This window comes from Hoplias malabaricus, chromosome 16 (assembly GCF_029633855.1).
Source record: "Hoplias malabaricus isolate fHopMal1 chromosome 16, fHopMal1.hap1, whole genome shotgun sequence".
Classification (NCBI taxonomy): Eukaryota; Metazoa; Chordata; class Actinopteri; order Characiformes; family Erythrinidae; genus Hoplias; species Hoplias malabaricus.
Window position 1 is genome coordinate 24,764,359 of NC_089815.1, and position 23,011 is coordinate 24,787,369.

The 23,011-nt window shown below is 41.9% G+C and overlaps 1 protein-coding gene across 3 annotated transcripts in view; it reads right to left on the bottom strand.

The window, feature by feature from the left end:
- Window positions 1-6,507: 6,507 nt before the first annotated feature.
- Window positions 6,508-23,011, bottom strand: part of palm1a (paralemmin 1a) — a 33,618-nt gene continuing 17,114 nt past the window's right edge. For 2 of the 3 annotated variants that reach the window (XM_066647403.1, XM_066647402.1), the window contains exons 4-9: window positions 21,106-21,233; window positions 20,045-20,153; window positions 16,174-16,195; window positions 15,612-15,695; window positions 13,206-13,337; window positions 6,508-11,690 (exon numbers count right to left, since the gene is read on the bottom strand). In XM_066647403.1, the coding sequence (XP_066503500.1) occupies window positions 11,137-11,690; window positions 13,206-13,337; window positions 15,612-15,695; window positions 16,174-16,195; window positions 20,045-20,153; window positions 21,106-21,233 (1,029 nt within the window). In that variant the 3' untranslated portion in view covers window positions 6,508-11,136. The remainder of the gene's footprint in view (window positions 11,691-13,205; window positions 13,338-15,611; window positions 15,696-16,173; window positions 16,196-20,044; window positions 20,154-21,105; window positions 21,234-23,011) is intronic. The other variant, XM_066647404.1, reaches the window with a different exon arrangement.

The window sequence follows — 23,011 nt, forward strand, 5'->3', positions numbered from 1 at the left end:
GCAGCCTTGTGGGAGTCCCCTACAAACAGAGGGATGTCCTAACGTGGACAAACCTTCACTACTTGTGTTTCACTCTGTACAGTCATTTTTACTACTCCTTATTTCGAAATAGAAACTAGACCTAAGGAGGCTGAACTTGTTTCTGCTCATATATTAAAGGAGGACTTCCTCTGAAATCTACGGTGGCCAAGAAAGGAAACCATTTTGGGAAATACAGAGAATGGAACACGATATTAAAGGACAACACAATGTTAGAGAATTTCAAAGACAAGTGACAGGTAGGGGAAGTACAAGCAGTGGAACTGTGTTCTCTGGAGAGAGGAAGCACCATCCAAGGTTTTTGTACATTTCTGGGTTACTACATCATTTGAAAACAGCATTTTATGGAGAGGAATTAGTGCCAAATTGAAAATAATCACTGCAATAGGACAATGTTGAATACAATCCACACTAACATGCAGTATACGTGACAAAATGAAAAGCAAAACCGCTATTACATTGTTTTACATTGACCTCTTCACTGAAAAACAATAAACAAGAATGCATTTTAAAAATTAAATGCTGAATTCGTATCAGAATTGAACATAAAACACCTAAAAATGCAGTCAGCTCAACTGTATTTTGTTCCACTGTGTGGCGCTGTGAACGTGCCGTAACAAAACGCAAAGCACACGATTGCATTTAGCCAAGAAAAGCGCTTGTGTCACAGTCAGTGACCTGAGGTAAGGTTCAAACCCAGGACCCCAAGACCCTGCAGCATTGTGGGAGCAACACCAACTTCTACCGCACTGTGCTGCCTTCTAATACTGGAAAAGATTAAAATACTCAGCCATGTGTCATATATTACATACTTTTACTATAACTGATATTTACTTACGTTTACTAGAAACTATATGTTTATATTTACCCACAAATATTTATAACATATTTGAACCAAATCAGCCATTTCACTCTAAGCTCCTCTTTCTCTACACTGACAGTCTGTTCTCTCAGCTCCAGTGACCAGACAGGAGCACTTTGTAGCTCTACACTTACAGACTGTAGTCCACCTGTTGCTCTGCATACATTGTTTGCCTCCTTTACCCCTGTTCTACAGTAGTCATGACCCCCACAGGGGTGAGTATGCTGGTGTGTGCTGATTTACGGTATATGTGCATATATGGCCTTATATCAGATTTCCGCATGTGGATGTGTCCTGATGCTGGACTGGAACATTCCTTATTTCGAAACAGGAACAATAGCTGAGGCGGTTGAACGAGTTTGGGCTCAGACTTTAAAAGATTACTTCATCTTAAACCTGAATTAAACTGGAAACTAGACTGACGCACCTTAGTCTCGGCTGCTTTCGTTTGTTTATGTTTACTGTAACATTTTAATGTGGAGAACTTCCTAATAATGCTTAGCTTTTAATTGATCAGTTTTATCAGAACGTGTTAAAAAATCTTCACACGGAAAATTAGCATAAACATGAACGGGGTGGTGCGGCACGGTGGTGCAGCAGTCACACAGCTCCAGGGACCTAGAGGTTAAGGGTTCAAGTCCCGCTCCGGCTGACTGTCTGTGAGGAGCGTGGTGTGTTCTCCCTGTGTCTGCGTGGGTTTCCTCCCACAGTCCAAAAACACACGTTGGTAGGTGGATTGACGACTCAAAAGTGTCCGTAGGTGTGTGCATGAGTGTGTGTGTTGCCCTGTGAAGGACTGGCGCCCCCTCCAGGGTGTGTTCCTGCCTTGCGCCCAATGATTCCAGGTAGGCTCTGGACCCACCGCGACCCTGAACCGGATAATGGTTACAGATAATGAATGAATGAATGAATGAATGATCAGGGTGCACCAACATTTGCAGGTGACTATAATGTTTTTGTTCTTTATTTGTGCCTTGTTCTAAGATCCATTCCTATTTTTTATTCTTATTCTATTTTCTAATCATTTTTTTTGCAAACAACAAAATGCAATTAGTTGCATGAGGTGACCCCCAAGTGGGATGACACTTAAGACACTCCAATTGTTCAGAAATGACCTGTTCTCCTCTTTTTCCGTGAATAAACTATGCGATGCAATCGAAAGTTATAAAACAATTAATATTTAATCTCTGCTTGAAGTCGCATCATACAACCTTTAGACTTGGCCATGAGTAGAAACGCAATAAAAACCTTACTGGGAAGCTTATGAAAAAATACAATTTGTCAAAACCTTTATAGACACCTTCTATAACCAGTGAATTCAGTTAAGTTAAGAACCAGTGTGGACTCAGACATACTTGTGTATTCATAACTGTTATAATCTCCATGGAAATGTATGAAATATAATAGAACAGTCTCCATGCCCAGTGCCAAGTGTTGATTAGTGAAGTAAAAAACCACACAGGGTTTCAGTTTTGATTAGGTGCCCTTCTTAAAGCACATGCTTTGTGATTTTTTTAAGTATTTATACGTCATCTTCACAATACACTTTACTACAAAACACATTTTAGTATAAATTTACTGATTATATAATTATCTCAGAATTTAAACATTTTATAATTAAATAAATAAAATAAAATGAATAGAAATGTACAGTTGTTTCTGTTCAGTCTAAGTCTCTTTCCTTTTACTCACAGGCACTTTGCCCAACCTTTAATTCCAACTGTACCAGCTTCTTAAGAAGTGAAAACTGGAAACTCACCTCCTGCCAGTAGCTCACGTTTAAGCGAGACTTGACTTTCAGTGATAGTTTTGACTGCTTTAGGCTTTTATTGTACTGTACTCACAGACAAAGTTCAGACAGCATAATCAGCCCCATCCCCACCCCCACACACACACACACACACACACACACACACACACACACACACACACACACACTTACAGTAAAGAGTGTGTGAGACTGATAGATCAGGACAGGGGAGGGAGAAAAATGCTGCACACACACACACACATAGTCACACAAACACACACATACACACACAGTCACACAAACACACACAGTTTTTTTTGAGAAAAATGTAAAGTTTTATATCAGGAACACCTTTACCTTGGGCCAGGGACATGTTTATCATTGTATTGCATCAACACTTTTGGGCAACGAGGAAACCAATTGCTCTAGTTTTAAAAGTAAAATGTTTTCTTGCCTGATACAGGATTTCAGCTGTTCATGTCTCCATTATAGTATTTGTCCTCTCATAATGCGCTAATGGGTCTGAACTAGTCTAGCACCTCTCTTTTACTATGAGACAATACCATGGTAATCCTTGCAGAACATGGATTGTCATTGACTTGCCAAAATAAGCCTAAGCAGAAAATACATGATCTAGCATGTTGCTCCCAGTTGTTCTGCATTAACTGTGCCATCACAGATGTAAGTCATGTGCACTAATGCACCACAAACCATCGCGGATGCTGGCTTTTGAAGAGTGTACTTATAACAAGCTGGACCCAGAATCCATGATTTCCAAAATAAAGAATTTCACATTTGTATTTGCAATTTGTATTTGAGGATTCATTTACGATTGTGAATGCAGCAAAGACCTGTGTTTACAATGATTTTCCGAAGTGTTTCACACATGCAGTGATTATGAATACAGAATTGAGTCTACTTAAAGAGCCACCAGAGGTCACAATGACCACAGCCAGCTATTACTGATTTTGGGCCTTGTCCCTGCATGTAGAGTTCTCCATATTCTCTTAAATTGTAATATTATTATGTATTATGTAAACGGAAGGACTGGCGCCCCCTCCAGGGTGTATTCCCGCCTTGCACCCAATGATTCCAGGTAGGCTCTGGACCCACCGTGACCCTGAACTGGATAAGGGTTACAGACAATGAATGAATGAATGAATTATGTAAATTAAGACATCCCCATGTTCTTTACTACTTTCACTAAGTTCATTCATCCTGTAAGCGCTTATCCAGTTCAGGGTTGAGCCTACCTGGAGTCATTGGGTGCAAGGCAGGAATACACTCTGGAGGGGGCGCCAGACCTTCACAGGGCAACACACACACACATTTGAGTATCCACCTACCAACATGTTTTTGGACTGTGGGAGGAAACCCACGCAGACACAGGGAGAACACACCAACTCCTCACAGACAGTCACCCGGAGCGGGAATCGAACCCACAACCTCCAGGCCCCTGAAGCTGTGTGACTGCGACACTACCTGCTGCACCACCGTGGCACCCCTACTTTAATCCTTCAATTATATCACTTTTTGCCCATGCACTCACTTAGGAGATATTTTTTTCCCAATATTATATATATATTATATATACACAGTCCAGGCTTTTGCTCTGCATAGGACAACCACAGAGCTGTTATTACTTGGATAGTTTATCATGTGTGGTTGTTAGTGTTAGTATTCGTGTGTGTGTGTGGTGTGTGCGTGTGCACGTGTGTGTATAGAACAGAACATTGTTTTCCTTACCTTGCTCTCTTGCTCTAAGCTGTGACACAATACTTGCCAGGGCGGCGTGTATTTAAACATGACTCTGCAACACCTGGACCACTTTATCCTTCACACAGCAGAGCTCAGGCATGAAGTGTGGTTTGTGCAAAAAACACCAGTGGGCGATCACTCTCAACTAACTACAGCCACTCTGCTGGAAGAGAGAGAAAAAGAATGAACTAACTGCTAATTGTTCTATATAATCGTACACAATATAGCACATGCTTTTCAGAAACGATCCAGAAATCATTAAACATTTGCACAGCTGATTTAACCTGTAGCGTGATGCTAACCAGTGTGGGCATCTATCACTGACATAACAGAATGTCCAATGGCAGTGCAGCCTGTAGCAGTTTGAAAAGATGTGGTGGCTGGCTTCACGTGTCTCTGAGGACGTCTGTAGCTTAGAGCATTAATAATTACTTTTTCTAACTAATCAAACTGAAGATTAAACCCCCAATATCTCTCCTGAGTCCGGAATAGACCACCCACCAAAAATATCCAGTGACAAACTAACACAAACTGTAGGGCAGAAGAGTTAGATTGTATAACTAGCCAGGTAAGTAGGTAGGTCAATTGTAAAGTGAATCCCAGTGGAAATAATAGGCATTTAGGGGTGAAAAATAGTTTGCATAAGCTTGAAATGCTCAGCCATGACTTAAAATGCAGGCAGATATCCTCACCTCATTCTTAACGTCGTCCCAATCAGATAAGAGGATCTCTCTGCTCTATTCCATGTCAGTGTGTAGATGTCACCCAGGCTGGAGCCCCTGCCATTCAGGCCAGCCACTAAATCCTGGCCCACTGCTGGTGCTTTGGGCTGGATAACTCTGGTAAAGCCCCACCTCCATTCCAGCTGGATGTGCGTGTGTGTGTGTGTGTGTGCATGCATGTGTGTATTTCAGAGCATCACCATCTGTGTGTGGTCCAGGAGGCATTAACCAAACACACAATGCCTGAAGTGGGTGTAGAGGGAGCTGGGTGTTGTAATATTCTAGCAACAGCTGCTGTGTGTGTGTGTGTAGATGGGCATACAGTATGTGAGTCTGCTCTGAGTGTGTGTTTGTGTGTGTGCACGTGCTGAGAACAGGGATATCAGGCTGGAATGCTGCTGACCATCAGCAAGCCCTACACAAAAGCTGTGAATAGCTGACCACCATCCACATAATATGGCTCCACCCAACGGCATAAAGCCTTTAGCTACAGACAATGGCAACAAGAACGCTAAGGCCTCTCTTAGATTTGCCCCGAAAACACTCCCGCTGCAGTGGAGCTAGCACTGGACCAAATATCAGTCATTATCACAAAGAATAAAAAACAGAAGAATCACAGAATTTGGGATGAATCTACTTGCAAATTTAATATAAAAGAACAGAGAACATGGGGCAAATTGTGTTAGTAACTCTAGTTACTGTTAGTAACTCTCACCATTGTTGAGATAATACTTTGTATCCCCATTTTTCTTTATTTTCATGGCTGTAGCTCTTTATATCAAGTTACTTTACTGTAACTGCTTCATTCTGATCAAGATCATGGTGGGCCTGGGGCCTAACCAGAATCACTGGGCGCAAGAAAGGAACACACCGTCATTCTCATACATATGTGGACAATTTCCCACAGCTAATCCACCTCCCAAAAAAGTGTTTTTGGATTTTGGGAAGAAACCTGGAGGAAACCCACACAGATACAGGGAGAACACACCCCTTCCCAGGCAGTGACCTGAGACCTCTAAAACCCTGGCACCCAACAAGCTACAAAATGGCCTCTAGTTGCATGTTTAGACTGCTTTAACTTTTCTTAAGTGGTACCATTTTGGGCAAGGTTTTGTCATGTCAGCAATGGTAGGTAAATGACCACTGTCATGATTAGGTGCCATATATTGTACCCCTTTCACAACTACAGCAGACATAGAATGTGCTGCATTTGCAATTTGGGCTTCCATATATGGACTGTATGGATATGAACTGTTTTAAGGATTAACCGTTTTTACAGTCTTATTGTTACAATGGTACATTAGACTCATTTCCCCTAGAAGCTTTATTTTAAGGGAGCGAAAAATAAGACAGGACACATTTGACAACTTCCTTAAAGTACATCACATTTTAATATCTCATTTCAAACTTGTTCTACAGCACTTTCAAGTCGGTAAGAAAGCAGACCTTAACAACTGACAAAGCACAGAGCAGTGGCAGTGGGAGCAAACACACACACACACACGCCTCACACACACACACCCCTCATTAGAGAGGCCCGTCCTTCAAGGAAGAAAGAGAGGAAGTGACCTTGTGGACACTCCCTGGACGTCCAACTCCTTCACTGGTCATGCTCCTTGACACTATGATCAATACACTATGGTCAATCTCACAGACATTATGGAGGACAAGGGAAACTTCAACTACACAGAGGAGATGACATCACCCAACATGGATATGAATATGTAGATATATGATGGCTATAGCTATAAAAAGCATGCACATTTACAAAGAGAAACGCCTGGCCAAAAGAAGGCCAGGGTATAAAGGCATTCAGGTTGTGGAACATGTTGGAACTGGAATGTTAGAACTGACAAACAGCAGGGGGCGGTGCTGAGCAGGAGTCTGAGGTAACCATAATGCTCACAGTGCTGTGCCATTCAGGGCTGTGGTAGAGGAAGCCCACAATCACCGCTCATAGAGACAGATTTAGCTTTTTTTGTGCCATATTAGGGTTGAAAGTGTAAGTAGTGGTGAGAAATCAAATTTACACAAATTTGCCCTCATCCTACAAGCAGATGTTTGGTGTCTGAAGTTTGCTTCTTTGGTATGGCACTGAAGCTATAATGCTAATGTAGCTAGCAAGCAGTGAATGTTTGTAACTGCACCATACAGTGTTCAAAAGCATAAAAAGCAAACTCGAATTTCTAGGAAATCAAAATGAAATTAAAATAGACCCTTTTTCCTCTCAGTAGTTCAAGTCTCAGGTCATATTAACTGGAATCATACAATGACATGATGCTATTTATGCAGTTCCATTTAGCGCCCGCAAGCATCCATTACCGGTTAGCGCTTTTAGCCTCACAGCTCCAATACAAAAGTAAACTTTGGACCTCAAACAGGTCTGGGCTGATGACGTAAAATAAAAGAAGAAATGTGTGTACATCGGACCTAGCTATCACTTTAAATGCAGAGAGAAAAATGGAAATACTTCCAGACTAGGCTTTTCAGGTTTAGCTCCATTGACTGCATCACACCCGCAACCTGGGTTTTTAATAGACACAAAAGGGGTTTCCTCTAGCTCTGTCCACCTTTGGCTCTCTAATGGAAATATTCATAGCCACAAGGCACACACCAAATAGTCCTCAAAAAAAATCTTCCCAGAATAAGTGCAGTTATACACCATTAATGCTAATGCCAATGTGTACTGAAAGGAATGCATACACATGCTTGCTCTCTATCTGTTACTCTCTCTCTCTCTCTCTCTCTCTCTTTCTCTCACACACACACACACACACACACACACACACACACACAAAACCTGGACACATACCAACACACACACAATCACACAACTACCCAAACACAATACCTCCAAAACTAGCGTGGCAGTGCCACTGAAAAAGCACAATGCAATTTCATACGTTTCTAAATAAAAACAGGTTAGTTGATAATGTGGTTCACTATCTGTTTACGATAGAATAAATGAAATAAAGTAAATGATTAACAAAATAAAGGCTGACATCTGTTGTTAGAACACAAGCTTGAAGTGTAAATGTACGATGTTTTCAGGGCAGATCTTAAACACTGCAGCTGATGCTATAGGTAGCTGCTACAAGGCTGAACCAGCCTTAGAGGCTGCAGTTACAACAGCCTGATGCAAGACTGATGCATGAGTTTGGAGAGATTAGCACCACGAGAATCCTTTCCACTCACACTCTGTAATGCACCACAGGTATTACAAACCAACCAGATCCCACTATAGTTCAAAAAATGAAGACAATGTGGATTTCAATTGCATTTGGTAAACACACTTTAGAGGTCAGATTCTGTATTTCCATATTTTTATGAAGTAGTTAATGAGCATAAGACATAAAATTTATCTGAAAGCTGTGTAGTGTCACAGGAAGCATATTACAATTGTTTTAAACATTTAAACACTGCATAACGAGTTATTAGCAGGTTCCCAGCCATTCAAAAGCATATATAACATTATTATTGAACAGCATCCGAGAGGGGCTGCTGAACGACTGAATGATTTTGTAGATGCTGAGCTGTGTACAAGAGGGTCTTGCATAGGTTTGGCTCCAGCAAATGGGTCATTTCTGGCTGTGGAAGGCTCTGCTTGATAGAAGGCAGTGTATATCAGCACAGTGTGTCTCCCTGGACTGAGGGCAGAGACTTTATGACCATAATAATTGTAGCATATAATATCGCTATTTAACGATAAGCTTCTTCAATACGCAAACAGACCCTCCACAGAACATTAAGAGGAGTATTTTCCAAGCCATGTGCACAAAAAGGGACTAAGTGGGATTACGATTATTTATGGAAAGATACAGGTGCTTAGGAAATTAACTGAGGAAAAAATACTGAGAAAAAAAAATCAAGGCCAGCGAAAAAAGACACTCATATCAGTCCGACTTCCCGGTATGAAAGACCACTCTCTTTAATACTAGTTATAGTCCTTAATTATGCAAAGACAAAGTATATTGAAATGATCGTACTGAGGATAAAGACACAGGCATGTGAATGTGTGAGTGAGTGGGTAGGTGTGTGTGAGTGGGAGATGGGTAGGCCTGATACAGGTGAGGAAATGCAATGCCGCTGGAGCGTGTTTCTCTGTTGTAGGCCTGGGTGATGTAACAGATATCGATAATTGACCAGTAACCTAACAAGAAGGTATCAAATACGATAAAAGCTGGAGAGGACAAATGTAAACAGTTTGATAATAGTATTAAACAATCTGTATGCAAACTGTACTCATGGTTACTGTTAAAACGACAAATTACCATTAAAAAGCCAGTAGGCTCAGTGAGAGTTAATTCCCCACCCTTTCTGTTGAGGCTTTCCAAGAATGAGAAATACCATCTAACCGTCAGCAATCTCTCCACAGCTTCTCCTAGTTGTTCAGAGGTGTTGTAAAATTATGTAAAATAATAATTAATGGTTTCCCAGTAGTGTCCTTTCCCAGTAAACAAGGAACGTCCCTGGACGTTCAAAATAGGTCTAAAAGTAGTCTGTCCGTCAAGGACATATTTTAAACGTTAATGGACGTCCAAAATCCATCTTAATAAGTTAGTTAAGTGGTGACCAATCGATAACGTCAGTGGACGTCCAAAACGCCTTTTATACAAGTAATTTATTTCGGGACCAATTAATAACGTCAATGGACGTCCAAAATACGTCGAATAGTCGTCTTTTCAATGTCTGTGTTTGGACGTCTTTTCAACTTTCATTTTCAACCTTAAGAGAACGTTGATTAGACGGCAGTCATTACGCTATTTCAACGTTGAATCAACGGCTAATTGTTTACTGGGTTGATACTGTCAGAAAACCTCTCACTTAAAAAAAAGGTGTACATGAAACGTATTTCGAGCATGTGTTGAAGCCTGAGATTTCTCCAGCAGGGGGTGCTATCACAATGCAAGTTGCTTTAAACGCACAAGGAGAGCATTTCTAGTGGACTATATGCATTTTTTTGCTGTAGGGGTTTCAAAACAATTAATAATCAGCAATGCCAGTTCTAGTTACTTTTTTTAAATATCACCCAGGCCTGGTTTCACGTGTCACTGTTGTTTTGATATTTTTCTACCAATGCCTGAGAGGGATTGGAAGATGTTAAATGTTTCAAACTGCAGCATCACCATTAACAGCCTCTCTCTCTTTCTCTCTCTCTTACTCTTACACACACACACACACACACACACACACATACACACACACACACACATACACACACACTTGCATGCTGCACTGCAAATCTGAACTCAACAGACCTGTAAGCTCCATAACTGACATTCCATAGCGCGTACTGCTCCAGGTTTCTGTATGGCATATATTTCTGAAATCCTGTTACTATAAGTCCTTGTTCTGAAACAGCAGGAAAATGTCGTTTCTCACAGCTTAACAAGTCAAATTTTTGCAACGATCACTCTTTCCCCTGCATGAGAAGGATTCAATGCATTAGCAGGGCCAGAAAACACTTTTCACACCATGCTTCTGTCAGAAAAATAGGGAGCTTGAGAAAGAATGTAAAATAAATATATATTAAAAATAAATGACTTATATATAATATAATTACAGAGATATCTGAGTCCTTCATATGGAAAGTTAAGACTACAAAAATCCATGACTGCGTGTAAGAGGTGAAATCTAGGTTTCAGTGAGCGATGGTTATTTTAAGAAAGAAAGAGAAAAAAAAGAAAGAGAGAGAGAAAAAGAAAAATAAGAATGACATTTCTTCTGCAAAATCTCTTCATGGGAAGTGTGATAACAAATGCCTCTTGTTTGAGAGCATAGGTCTCAGTCACAAAAGCAAAACAGGGAAGGAGACAGAGCAGGGAGAAAGATACAAAAGAGGGAAAGTGGGAAAAAAAAGGAAATTATCAAACAGTTACAAGTGAGGTAAGAAAACAATAGCACGTTGTTTTCTCTCCTCTGGTTTTGCGTTGGTGTTGGTTTGTCTGCGGTGCACCCTTCTGAGTAGAGTTCCATTTCCCTCACTAAGGGAGTGTGCCATGGGCTCACATGATGGAGCAGCATTTGCACGGCTGCTTCTCCTTGCTCTTAACCACAGGTGCCCCGTCCTCTGGCTCTGCAGGCTCTCCTGAGGCCTCCTGGGCTTTGGCTGGCTCAGCCGGACCTCCATTGGGAGGAGCCTGCTGCTCCTCCTTGGCCTCACCCTTATTTTCCCCATCCTCGATGACCACCAGCTCGGCCTTGACTGTGGTGCTTTCCAGCCCCAGCACTTTCTTGGTCTCGTCCTCATCCTCGACGTTCTGGTAGCCCATGAACACCATTGTGACTGGGTTGTCTGCGCTGGCCTCGTTTACCTCACCCTGTTGAACAGTTGCGGCCGACTTGGCTTCCACACCTGTGATCTCTAAAATGGCTGCTGGAGTGCTCCCTGCTGTCCCCGTATCTGTCACGGCCCTCTCTTCCTCCTCTGCCTCTTTCTTGGGGGTTGCTTTGGTGCCCTCGCTCAAGGTGATTTCGTCTGCTTTGTGGATGAGCTCCTCCACTTCAGATGAGCTGAGCTGGTGGACACCGTTAGCCACTGCACCCACTTCATGCACCACTGCAAAAGACAAAGTCGGCAGGGTGTTACGAAAACAAACTGGACCTTAGGTAAAACCTAAGTCATGCCCTTTGCCATAAGGTTGTCATCACAGTATTAAATTTCAAAATGGTGGAAAGTTCTGAAATGAAGTTGCTCTTTACATATTATTAGCACATCTACAATGGTAAGAGATTAGTATAATTACAGTCATTTTATTTAAACCCCTCTACTTCTACTTTAATTTACAAAATGTATTTAAAGTCATTTTTAATCCTTAGGTTTTTTGTTAGTTTTAAACCTAGCTGCCTAGCTAACAAATGGTAGCCTAATAGCTAATTAGCGCTAGTATATTTGGCCCATTGTGTACTGTTAGATCTTTATTTATGGTAGCTAAAGAAAAATGTCAATCAAATTAAGCTAATCTTAGTGTTATTTTATGTCCCTAAAGTGAGTTTTTCAAAAGGAGTCTAAATGTCTGGAACAGACCATTAAATTACCTCATATTTTGCTTCATTCATTATGTTTCTTAACAAACCATTAGGTGTCGTCAAATATGCCTGTTCATAGACTAGCAAACATCAAATGGATGATAAAATGTTGATTAAGTTCCTTATACAAGAAACGTGGTGTTCTGTTGCTGGATTTTGGTTTTTCAGTACACTTTGCACTCAACTATGAAACACACTTATGGTAAAAGCACATGAACAATCAATGGTCACCAGCAGAAGACTGTAACTGTAGGGTGTGTGAGAGAAAGGTTCCACATCACTTGTTGGAAGTACACACTTAGCTACCCAAGCGTCAGCCTGAGGCTGTGACAAGCTTAGCAGACAGAGCAAAGGGGCTAAGCAGGGTGAACACATGAAAGAAGGAGAAGGGGTTGTTAGCATTAGCAAACAGCAGCATTAGCATATCTGCTGCAGGTGGAGGGTGCATAAACTTGAATTGGTTTTCTGTGATGCGTTTTTAAGATACAAAATTGCAATTTATCTTAAAAACATAGATTAACCCTTAAATGGACTGAACATAATGTTGCACCTTGAGAAACATGACATGGACAGATCCTCTGAGGTTGATGTGAGCACACAGAACCAAAATCAAAATCCAAAAGGAGTGAAAGGCTGGGAAGCTCCAAGCTGGGTGGAAGTGTGGTGCGGGTCATGCCTAAACACTAGCAATAAATTCAGTACAAGTGGCAAATGGTAATGCTGTCAAAAAGCATAAAAAATTAATGATTTGTTTTTTTAAATGAAAGTATACATTAGGGGTATTAGGATGACAATCTCAGTGTTGCGGTGGCTCAGCTAAGCCATGCTAAACTGAAGTATCTTTACGAGAAGCTGTTGTTATGGTCAGTTTGACCCTTCTAATATAACTGTCCTTGGTCAATACACTTTTTAACTCTTATTCAGAGCTTGATTCCAGTTTAGAAAAATAAAAAATGATTTTCCAAATGTACGCTTATAAGTGTATGAAGGAACACTAGCACTTCTCGTAAAGCAGCCTGACATTAAGTCCTCCTGCACCAGTCACCTTTCTGTTCATCCTCATACACTTTGACCCCTTGCTGAGAGAGGTCTTTGGGCAGTAGTGTGTTGGTGGACAAGACCTTGGTCTCGCCCGTGGCCAGGTCCTTCTCAACAGTGATCTCTACGGAGTACATCGCTGGGCGAGCAACGAGAGAAGAGATTAATATCCTGCAAAGAGGGTGCTCTCATTCTCACAAAACCAAGCAGCCAGTCATGCACTCAGCCTATAATTAGTGCTGGGGTGTAATGATGAAATACTTTCCAGTCATGTATATCGTCATATCAAAAGACGTTATAAATCCCAAATAATTAACCTTTGCTGCCTATTTCTAACCTGTACACATTGATTTGTGCTGATTTCTTACTATTCAATTACACAAAGAAGCCTTAAATAGTGTTTCTACTGGCACCTTCAAAAAAAGCTCAGTTTTTGGAGAAGTATCACACATGTTTAAACCTTTTAAGTCTTGTATTATTATGTATATTTCAGTTTTGACTAAAAACAGCCAGATGAAAGATGCCCAGTGAGGATTATTGTTTCATTGAATGGGTGTAGATACAACCAAAACATCTCTGCCATTAGATAGGACTTCAGGATCTGAACTAAAAGCCAATTCACATCAAATTAAATGCTAACATAACCAGGTACTAACAGTGGAGTCTACACTTTACATTGTGTGTGTTTACATTTTATCCTGCATCTTACATAGAGTACAGGCACATCAACAGTCCCAGGTCTTGTCTGCAATTACAGCTCTCAACCAGTGCTCAGCGAGTGCAGGGAAATAAAAGTACACATTAAAAACAAGCGTTTCTGCTCCTTGTTCCTGGGTTCTCGCACTGAACTGAGCTGTGGCTCATTCTAATTTAAAAGAGCAGTCCCTGAAAGTTTGTTCATTCTGAACAGGGCTGTTTACACAGGGTGAATACGCTGCTGTGTGATTTAATTCTTGTAGTAGTTTGACCAAACTATTTCACAGAGGTTTCATTAAGACCCCAGAACGGTGGTCTCACTGAAAGCTTAGATTGTTCTCATCCTCAGAGGAAGTTCAAGCTGATAAAGCGCAGCCTTTTTTCTCATTTCATTTAAGGGTGCCAAGTCTCCTGGAGGGCAGTGTAGTGTGTAATGAATATCCAGTGATTATTATAAATGCTATTATAATATAGCATTAGGTCACGAGAGATACATGTTGTTTAGAAGGCAATCATGACTTCAATTACAGAGCTGCTGCCAGTGGGCCGCTTTCTAAAGGTTATTTAGTTAAGTATTGTGTCCAGTCGCTTGCTGCCATGGCGACAGCTAAGCCAGCAGCACCACGGTTACCGGTTCAATGGAGCACCGCTGCCATGGTAACCTCATCTTTTCTGAAAGAATCTGCCTAAAATAACTTTGCTAATAATTCCCCATCCTGCTCTTCCTCTTGGTTCCTCTTGGTTTGGAAGGGAGGGATGGTTTAAAGCAAGCGGAAAGTTTCACTGATTGGACACACCAAAACACACGCAGAAACGCAGACAGAGACTCCAAAGACAGAATTAGCAGACATGGTATTAGATGAAATAAACATGATTAGTAGTTTTGCACACTTAACACACACAGTTAGAGGGCAGTATACTGAGAGGCTGAAATATTTAGTTAAATAAATGAAATAATAGTTAAAATATATACCAAAACATCATTAATTCACACTAAAATAAACAAGCAAATTACTTCAGTCCTGTACATATTTGCATATAAACAAATACACATACTGTCATTGTTGGAACAAAACCTCATATCTCCAAAATAACACAAATAACATTTCTGTGGTCTGTTCCTTCTTTGGTCTGGTTTTGGCAGAATTACTCAGTACTACACTCTGTCTAACTGAATACCACACACTGTATATCCACATTATATATGTCACCATGCTAACGTCTGCACTTCAGTGTGAGCCTAGCTTTCTATTGGTTTCCATTTCTTTGATCATCACCTCACCATCATTTTAACACCTCTGTGAAGCAGTTCACTGAATATACAGCTGAGTGTGGTTCCTAGAGACTGCAATATAAACTAATCAGTGCCTCTTTCCCAGGATTGTCTAGCACCTTCACTGACTTCTCTTTCCTCCCCAGGCTAGTGTCTCTCATCTAAGTAAATGTTTGATTATGAAGCAGAGTGAGAAGATGCTTCCTGATACATCACTGAGCAACTATTACAGCTGAATGACCAACAAAAACATTCCTGCGATGATGTTTCTAATCATCAGACTCTAGCCTTAAGTCCAAAAAATGAGCAAACAACATTTATTAAAAAATATTTAATAAATCCAGTCTATTCACATTGTGGAATACAGACAATAATAAAACCACACGCCAACCTCATTTATTTTATAAAATGAAAAGCAAATTCAGTGACAAGGACGAGTCTCACCTGCTCTCATCATGTCAGAGTCAACTCTGGATTTCTCCAGACGAGGGCTGACGTGAACTTTGACCTCTTTGATCTCTCTGATCACTAATGAAGGTCATAAAGCAAGGACATGAGGAGTGGAAGGGGACAGTGATAAGAGACAAAAAGAGGAGAAAATGCCCAACACACACACAGTATGCCGTAGGAACACAATTAAGATAAAAAAAGATCCTTCTGGGTCTTGTTTAACAGCACAAACTTGAGCATAGACTAAATGCTTTGTCTGCTTTTTAAATGTTGCTGTAGGTTCTAATGCTCAGTCTGGTGTTTCCTTCACATCTATTAGTAAAAATACCCCAACAGTGGCAGTGTGTAAGTGTATGGAACCTCATCATTCCCCCAGGAAGACTAATGACATCTGTCAAGCTCTGAACTAAAATGCTGTTTTTCAACCCAAGGGAAATAGAGTGTGTACTAGAGATGGCTGACAATGCAAAAATCAGATATGTAATGATTCCAGGCCAATACTGTGACAATGTTGATGTATTTCACTTCTGGAACAACTGGGGTAAGAATGACATACCTTTTACAGTGTCTCCAACAACCTGAGAGAGAGAGAGAGAGAGAGAGAGAGAGAGAGAGAGAGAGAGAGAGAGAGAGAATGTTATTCCAATTTTACATTCAAAGTATTCTCAAATATTTTTCAGATTTTATTAATAAACAGTTATGAATCTTTATTGCTGCCACAATTATAATCTCATACTGTCAGACTAGCCCCAAAAAAGAGGAAATGCATAGATATTTCCATTGGTGTCTTCATAATTTAATAGCTCAAATATAGCATAATCATACTCAGAATATGATTAATACAATGGGAACAAAATCTGAAATCTTTAATCTTTTAGTACCTAAAAAATTCTATATATTTAATTGCAGAGGTCTATGATATTGTTTAAGAAATGCTTTGTGAATTTCTTTTGGATTTACACATGCAGAGACATGGTGCAGAGGCTGTTACAAGGCCAAACAGTAAATTACACTTAACAGACACTTAAACATTGTCACCAATGACACAACTGAAGATTCCAGGCTCAGGTTGGTCAGTTTAGTCATATGCACATTCACTAAAATTCACCAAAATATGATATGCCATGATCATCATCAGTTAAGATGGATGCATCACTGTGACTACTGGTGTTATTAGACGGTAAATAATATAGCTATGTTTGTGTTGATGGTAGTGTCGCAGTCACACAGTTCCAGGGACCTGGAGGTCATATGTTCGATTACCGCTCCGGGTGACTGTCTGTGAGGAGTGTGGTGTCTTCTCCCTGTGTCTGCGTGGGTTTCCTCCAGGCAACTGTCTATGAGGAGTGTGGTGTGTTCTCCCTGTGTCTGTGTGGGTTTCCTACAGGTGACTGTCTGTAAGTAGTTGGTGTGTTCTCCCTGTGTCTGCGTGGGTTTCCTCCGGGTGACTGTCTGTGAGGAGTGTGGTGTGTTCTCCCTGTGTCTGCATGGGTTTCCTCCGAGTGACTGTCTATGAGGAGTGTGGTGTGTTCTCCCTGTGTCTGTGTGGGTTTCCTACAGGTGACTGTCTGTAAGTAGTTGGTGTGTTCTCCCTGTGTCTGCGTGGGTTTCCTCCGGGTGACTGTCTGTGAGGAGTGTGGTGTGTTCTCCCTGTGTCCGCGTGGGTTTCCTCCGGGTGACTGTCTGTGAGGAGTGTGGTGTGTTCTCCCTGTGTCTTCATGGGTTTCCTCCGGGTAACTGTCTATGAGGAGTGTGGTGTGTTCTCCCTGTGTCTGTGTGGGTTTCCTACAGGTGACTGTCTGTAAGTAGTTGGTGTGTTCTCCCTGTGTCTGCGTGGGTTTCCTCCGGGTGACTGTCTGTGAGGAGTGTGGTGTGTTCTCCCTGTGTCCGCGTGGGTTTCCTCCGGGTGACTCTCTGTGAGGAGTTGGTGTGTTCTCCCTGTGTCCGCGTGGGTTTCCTCCGGGTGACTGTCTCTGAGGAGTTGGTGTGTTCTCCCTGTGTCTGAATGGGTTTCCTTCGGGTGACTGTCTGTGACTGTCTGTGAGGAGTGTGGTGTGTTCTCCCTGTGTCTGTGTGGGTTTCCTCCGGGTGACTGTCTGTGAGGAGTGTGGTGTGTTCTCCCTGTGTCTGTGTGGGTTTCCTCCGGGTGCTCCGGTTTCCTCCCACAGTCCAAAAACACACGTTGGTAGGTGGATTGGCGACTCAAAAGTGTTCGTAGGTGTGAGTGTGTGACTGAATGTGTGTGTGTGAGTTGCCCTGTGAAGGACTGGCGCCCCCCTCCAGGGTGTATTCCCGCCTTGCGCCCAATGATTCCAGGTAGGCTCTGGACCCACCGCGACCCTGAACTGGATAAGCGCTTACAGATAATGAATGAATGAATGTGTTGATAATGTGGAGATGCCTGGCTCCTATTACCTTCACTGTAAATTTCTTACAGTGGATCATTTCACATCAGACAAATCTGAATAGTTTACAATTTAAAAAACGGACAATAAAATGGACAATGTAGGATTTTTGGTCCTATTTAAACATTTGTCCAGAGGGGCGTAGTTTTGGTCCAAAAACGAAATATCCCCCGGTATTGTGTTCCAGGTTCATGGCTTCTCTTATTATCCCCAAACAAGCAGCAGGGATGTCCAAGGAGTTGGAACATAATCCTTGGAAGGGCTTTAACTTTTTGGACCCGAATTACCCAGATCTGTAGATATCGGTATCAGTTTATTTCTCCTCAAAATAAACTTGTTGCAGCACATTTAGAAGGTGTAGGATGTAGGTGTGTAACAGCAACATGAGTCATACAGCTCAGAGTGTTTTGTTGGAGCCACTTTAAGAACGGACATAAACACAGACACACAATAAAGGAGCTGAATTCCACCTTAATGAACTAAAGGGCTGCAGGAGACTGGGAGTAAATGACTCAGTAAATCTCAGCAAACGACACCGTGAAATGCTAATAAAGAGAATGTGCACCAAGACAATTTTACAGAGCCAACACGTTAGAAGCCTCGTGGCAGAATAGGCTTTATCAGTGATATCTAGGTGCTAAGGAAAATGATATTTGAAGAGACAGGTGTCCCGTACTTTACTATTGTCTCTGCACAACATGTCACATGACCTGTCTGTCTGCAGTCTGCTAATTAACAACAGTTAAAAGATCCGTTTCCAAAATCAGCTAAGGAAGAATCACTTCCAGAGACAAGAAAACATCAGACAAACTGATGCATGGTCTGGTGACAGGGAAGTGGATATTGATCAGTACAGGAAAGCAATCAGAGTCAGAGGCCATAATTACACATGAGAGCAGACGCTTCACTCTTCGGCTGCTGTGGAAATGGCCTCTGCGATGGAAATGGCTTTGTTAAGCTAGCGGAGACATGTCTTTGAGGTCAAGATCTGTCAATTTTGGGCCAGTTATTTCACTTTGGCCACTTGGGATACCTGAACTCACCCAGATAGTTTGGTTGGTCCGTGACGAAGGTAAAACAATTAGAAACGATAAGCTTTAAATTAATATATCAGGGGTCCTGGTCGTCCAACCCCAAGGTCACAGTAATTTGCGTGTCACATGGGCACTGGAAACCAATCAGGTTTGTGGTGGTCATTAGATATGTACAAAAAGTGACACTTAATATGTATCTAGCTGGTGTATGGTTATAGATCTAGAGAGATATATTTTCCCATAATAATGTATAATTAGTGTTTGTTATCCTCTGACTCTCCATCAACGGCCAGTCTGTGTCGAGTGGAACACTGTTAGTGGACTTCTCTAAACCCAGCAGCAGCACAAGGTATTTAAAACCCTCAGCAATGCTGCTACACAATATCACACTCCATGCAAGCCATGATCATCTCAATGTCAATGCTGGGCTGGTAATGGTACACCACCCAAAAATAATATCAAACCAGCACTGGTCCTATGGCGGTGCTTTTGTACTGATGCACAGTGTAGACAGCGGCTGACTGATTCTACAGCAACAGATGAGCTACAGCCTGTCCTTATAAAACTCTGAAGTGCACCTCTTTACTAAATACACCGGTGTGATTATCAAACAAGAAGAGTGTAGTGATCCGGCTGTATGTGTGTGTATATGACCAGACGTCCTCTTTTACCCACACATGTCCTCTTTTTTAGACTTAAAAAATGTCCGGCCGGAATTTCACAATCGTCCGGGATTTTGTTTTTCTAGAGCTTACATAGAATTTCGAGAAGTGTTTCGTTCACAAACTAGTCCCGCCCTCCCCTACTCCGATTGGTTCGCTTGAGTGAGAAAAGGGCGTGGTGAAGTAGCCTAAAATCTTCTGATTGGACGGTCTGACTGTAGAGCTACCGTTATTGGTCGATAACCTTCTCTGTAAACATTTAATTGGTCAGTCTGCACGTCAATAGTCGTCCACCCTCCCCCCCCATATGAAGGTCTATGTCTCACTTTCTTGTCCACAGCCTTGGTGTCCTCTTGCTTGGCCATGTCAGAAAGACTTTCTTTGGTGGATGTTGCAGACACACCTGTCTCCAGCTCCTCCAGTTCCTGCTCCAGTCTGGGGAAGCAAAGAAGCATGAAATGGGGGTAGGGTTATATAGAATCCCATCAGTGTTTCTTTCCTTCAGTCCCAGTATTCACCCATGAACACTGCATATTTTTATTCAAGCTCAGCATCAGGAAAATTAATAATCACATTTAAAATGCATGTACAACTACATTGATAAGAACATCTGAACAATTCCACAAATATTCAAAAAGCCATGTTAAATAAGGAATAACTAACCCAATATCAAATAATGCCTTTGGGGTCTGTCAGACCAGGACAAGGTGGATGTTAAAATACCATGCCCAACTGTCCTATAAAAAGTAATGAAGATATGACGCCTTCATCAGCCTCTATTTTCACACTGCACTTTAATAGGAACAATAGCTCGCCTGCATTACTCATTCAGAGGCATGCTGCTCTGGAGCCAAACCCTGCTCTGAGCTCTGGCTGCCCAGCACAAGAGGAGGAATTTAATCAGGGCGATGGAGAGCCCACTGACCCGCCTGCCTGCAGAAGATTGATGCCACTGCTTCACCATCAGAAAAAAAAAATGGAGACAAATTGGATAAGCAGGAGTTTGGCTGCTGGACCCACACTGTGCTGTAAAAACAAATGGATTGAGCTTCAGACTCCCTGCTTCAGCTCTGGCAAAGAAACCAGAGACGGCGTTGTTACTAGTGAAGTATGGACCTCTTTTTCCTGATTGTGTTTGTCTGCTGGTGGTATGACAGTTCTAAAATTTGCATTAATTAATGCAGGATTCTGGATCATTAGCGGACCACAAAGCACTCTTTGGTGGTCTTCGGACCAATACAGTGTAAGAGCCAGTGTTCAATATTGAGCTGGTTTAATTAAAACCCATTAAAGCAACTTAATTAACCACATTTTCCTACATTTCTAGTGGGTCATGATATTAATCAGTGTGTGTGGACCGTGAGGTGGACAAAGCTAAGGACCATACCTCAGAATAGCCTCCTCAAGTCCTTTAGTCTTGGCTTCGTCTTCTTGAAGCTGCTTCTTGGCTTCGTCTTCCTCCGATCCAGCAGAGGGCGCTCCATCCATCAGCCATCGCTCCCTTAATGCCTTTGACTGAGAATAACAAAATAAAACGCACAAATGATACTCGGAACACACACACACCTGTGGACAGACACAGGGAGAACACACCAACCTCCTCACACACACACACACACATTCTTGTCTTCATGGTTTAAGGGGACTTCCATGTAGACTTACCTTGACCTTAACCATAATGTCTAATAATACCATCCTTACCCTAACCCTTACATCATGGGCACGTTTTTTATTTTTTCTTGTCATGTCATGAAAATAAAAGGAGCAAAAGACAACAAGTCCCCACAACTTGATGAATATCTAGAACACACACAAACACGCACACTTCAAATGAGTAAAGATTGAGAAGAGTGTTATTATTATTAGGATTTAGTGCAAGAACTATTCAATGAAAACATTTTACATTCCGCCCTGTTCTATCAAGTCAAACCTCAGAAAAGCGAATATTATGATGCAGAAAATATTCTAGAATCTAGTGATGCAATGGTTCATTAGGAGGCGCTCATTCTGTAGAGACTAATCATGGACCACCCTGTGTAAGGCTATATTAGGAAACTGGTGCTAAAACTGGTTTGTCAGAGCGATGTTCTGTGTTGCTTTGACAGCCGCTCTGTGTTTACAGTCTCATTATTCTCTAGCTTTCCAAGATACAAGGATTCGCCAACTGACAGTGAAAGCAGTCTGTGGTTACTGGTCAATTAGCTTTCAGCACCCTCCTTTAAGGAAGAGCCATTAAACACTGCAGAGGCCAGCTGAGCCCCAGTTTTCTGAACCTTCCAGTGTTCCCGTGAGCGAGCCTTGATGGACATTGGGCGGGGCTCTAAGCTGGTTAGCGAAAAAAGCTACAAACGAAAGCCCAGAGATCAACCCTCTGGTGATTTCCATGGCTCTGCTGATTTTAATCATGACAATCAATGTGTGTGAAGTGGACTAGCTTGTGGACACCTCTTCTAATGACCCTTCTATTCTGTGGTGCACCCACTGCTGCCTAATGTGCTGTAGGAAGGCACTGCCAACAGAACGGTTTGATGTCACCATGCCCAATAACAGTGTCTAGTGTCAGCTAGAGGGGTATAAAGCACCCTAGCATTGGGCTGTGAAGTGGAACCTAGCAATGGACCAATGAGAAGGCTGTGCTGGACTGCTTGAGATCAGCTCTCTGTTGCTTTCAATGGCGACAATCAAGATGTGTAAACCGGACTCTGACCAGCAGCTAAAAGCAGGCAGTGTATGACTATTCCTTGTCAACTGGCAGACATTCGAGCCACTGTTGGTCCAGCATCAGCTGGCCTGGGAAACAGGAAATGGCCATTCATTTGAGGAATAATGCAGTGGACAGACGTGATCAGACATTCAGGACCCAGCAGCAGACCCGGGCCTCAGTCCATCTCACTTCCAGTAATCCAGACACTGGCATGGCAGAGTATTTCACAAATCTGACATCCAAAAGAAGTCCTAAACACCAGAACACATTCAATATTTGGCTTAAACTTTTTTTAAAATATATATTTTGGGAATGGTTAATTGATTTACGTAAATTTCCGAACAACTGCTTTTACTGCAGTCAACACATCAGTGCACACTCATTCAGTCATTCATCAGGGATGCAGTGTGTCTAAAGCCCATCCAGTACCATTGGGCTCAAGGCAGGAACACACTCTGGACAGGGTGTCAGCCCGCATTAGTGCATATAGTGATTGAGATATATCCTGCAGTGTGTTTAATATAAATGGTTGACACATCAATAACACTGACCCATGGCTTTTAAACCAGAACCGTTTACATTCCTTGCT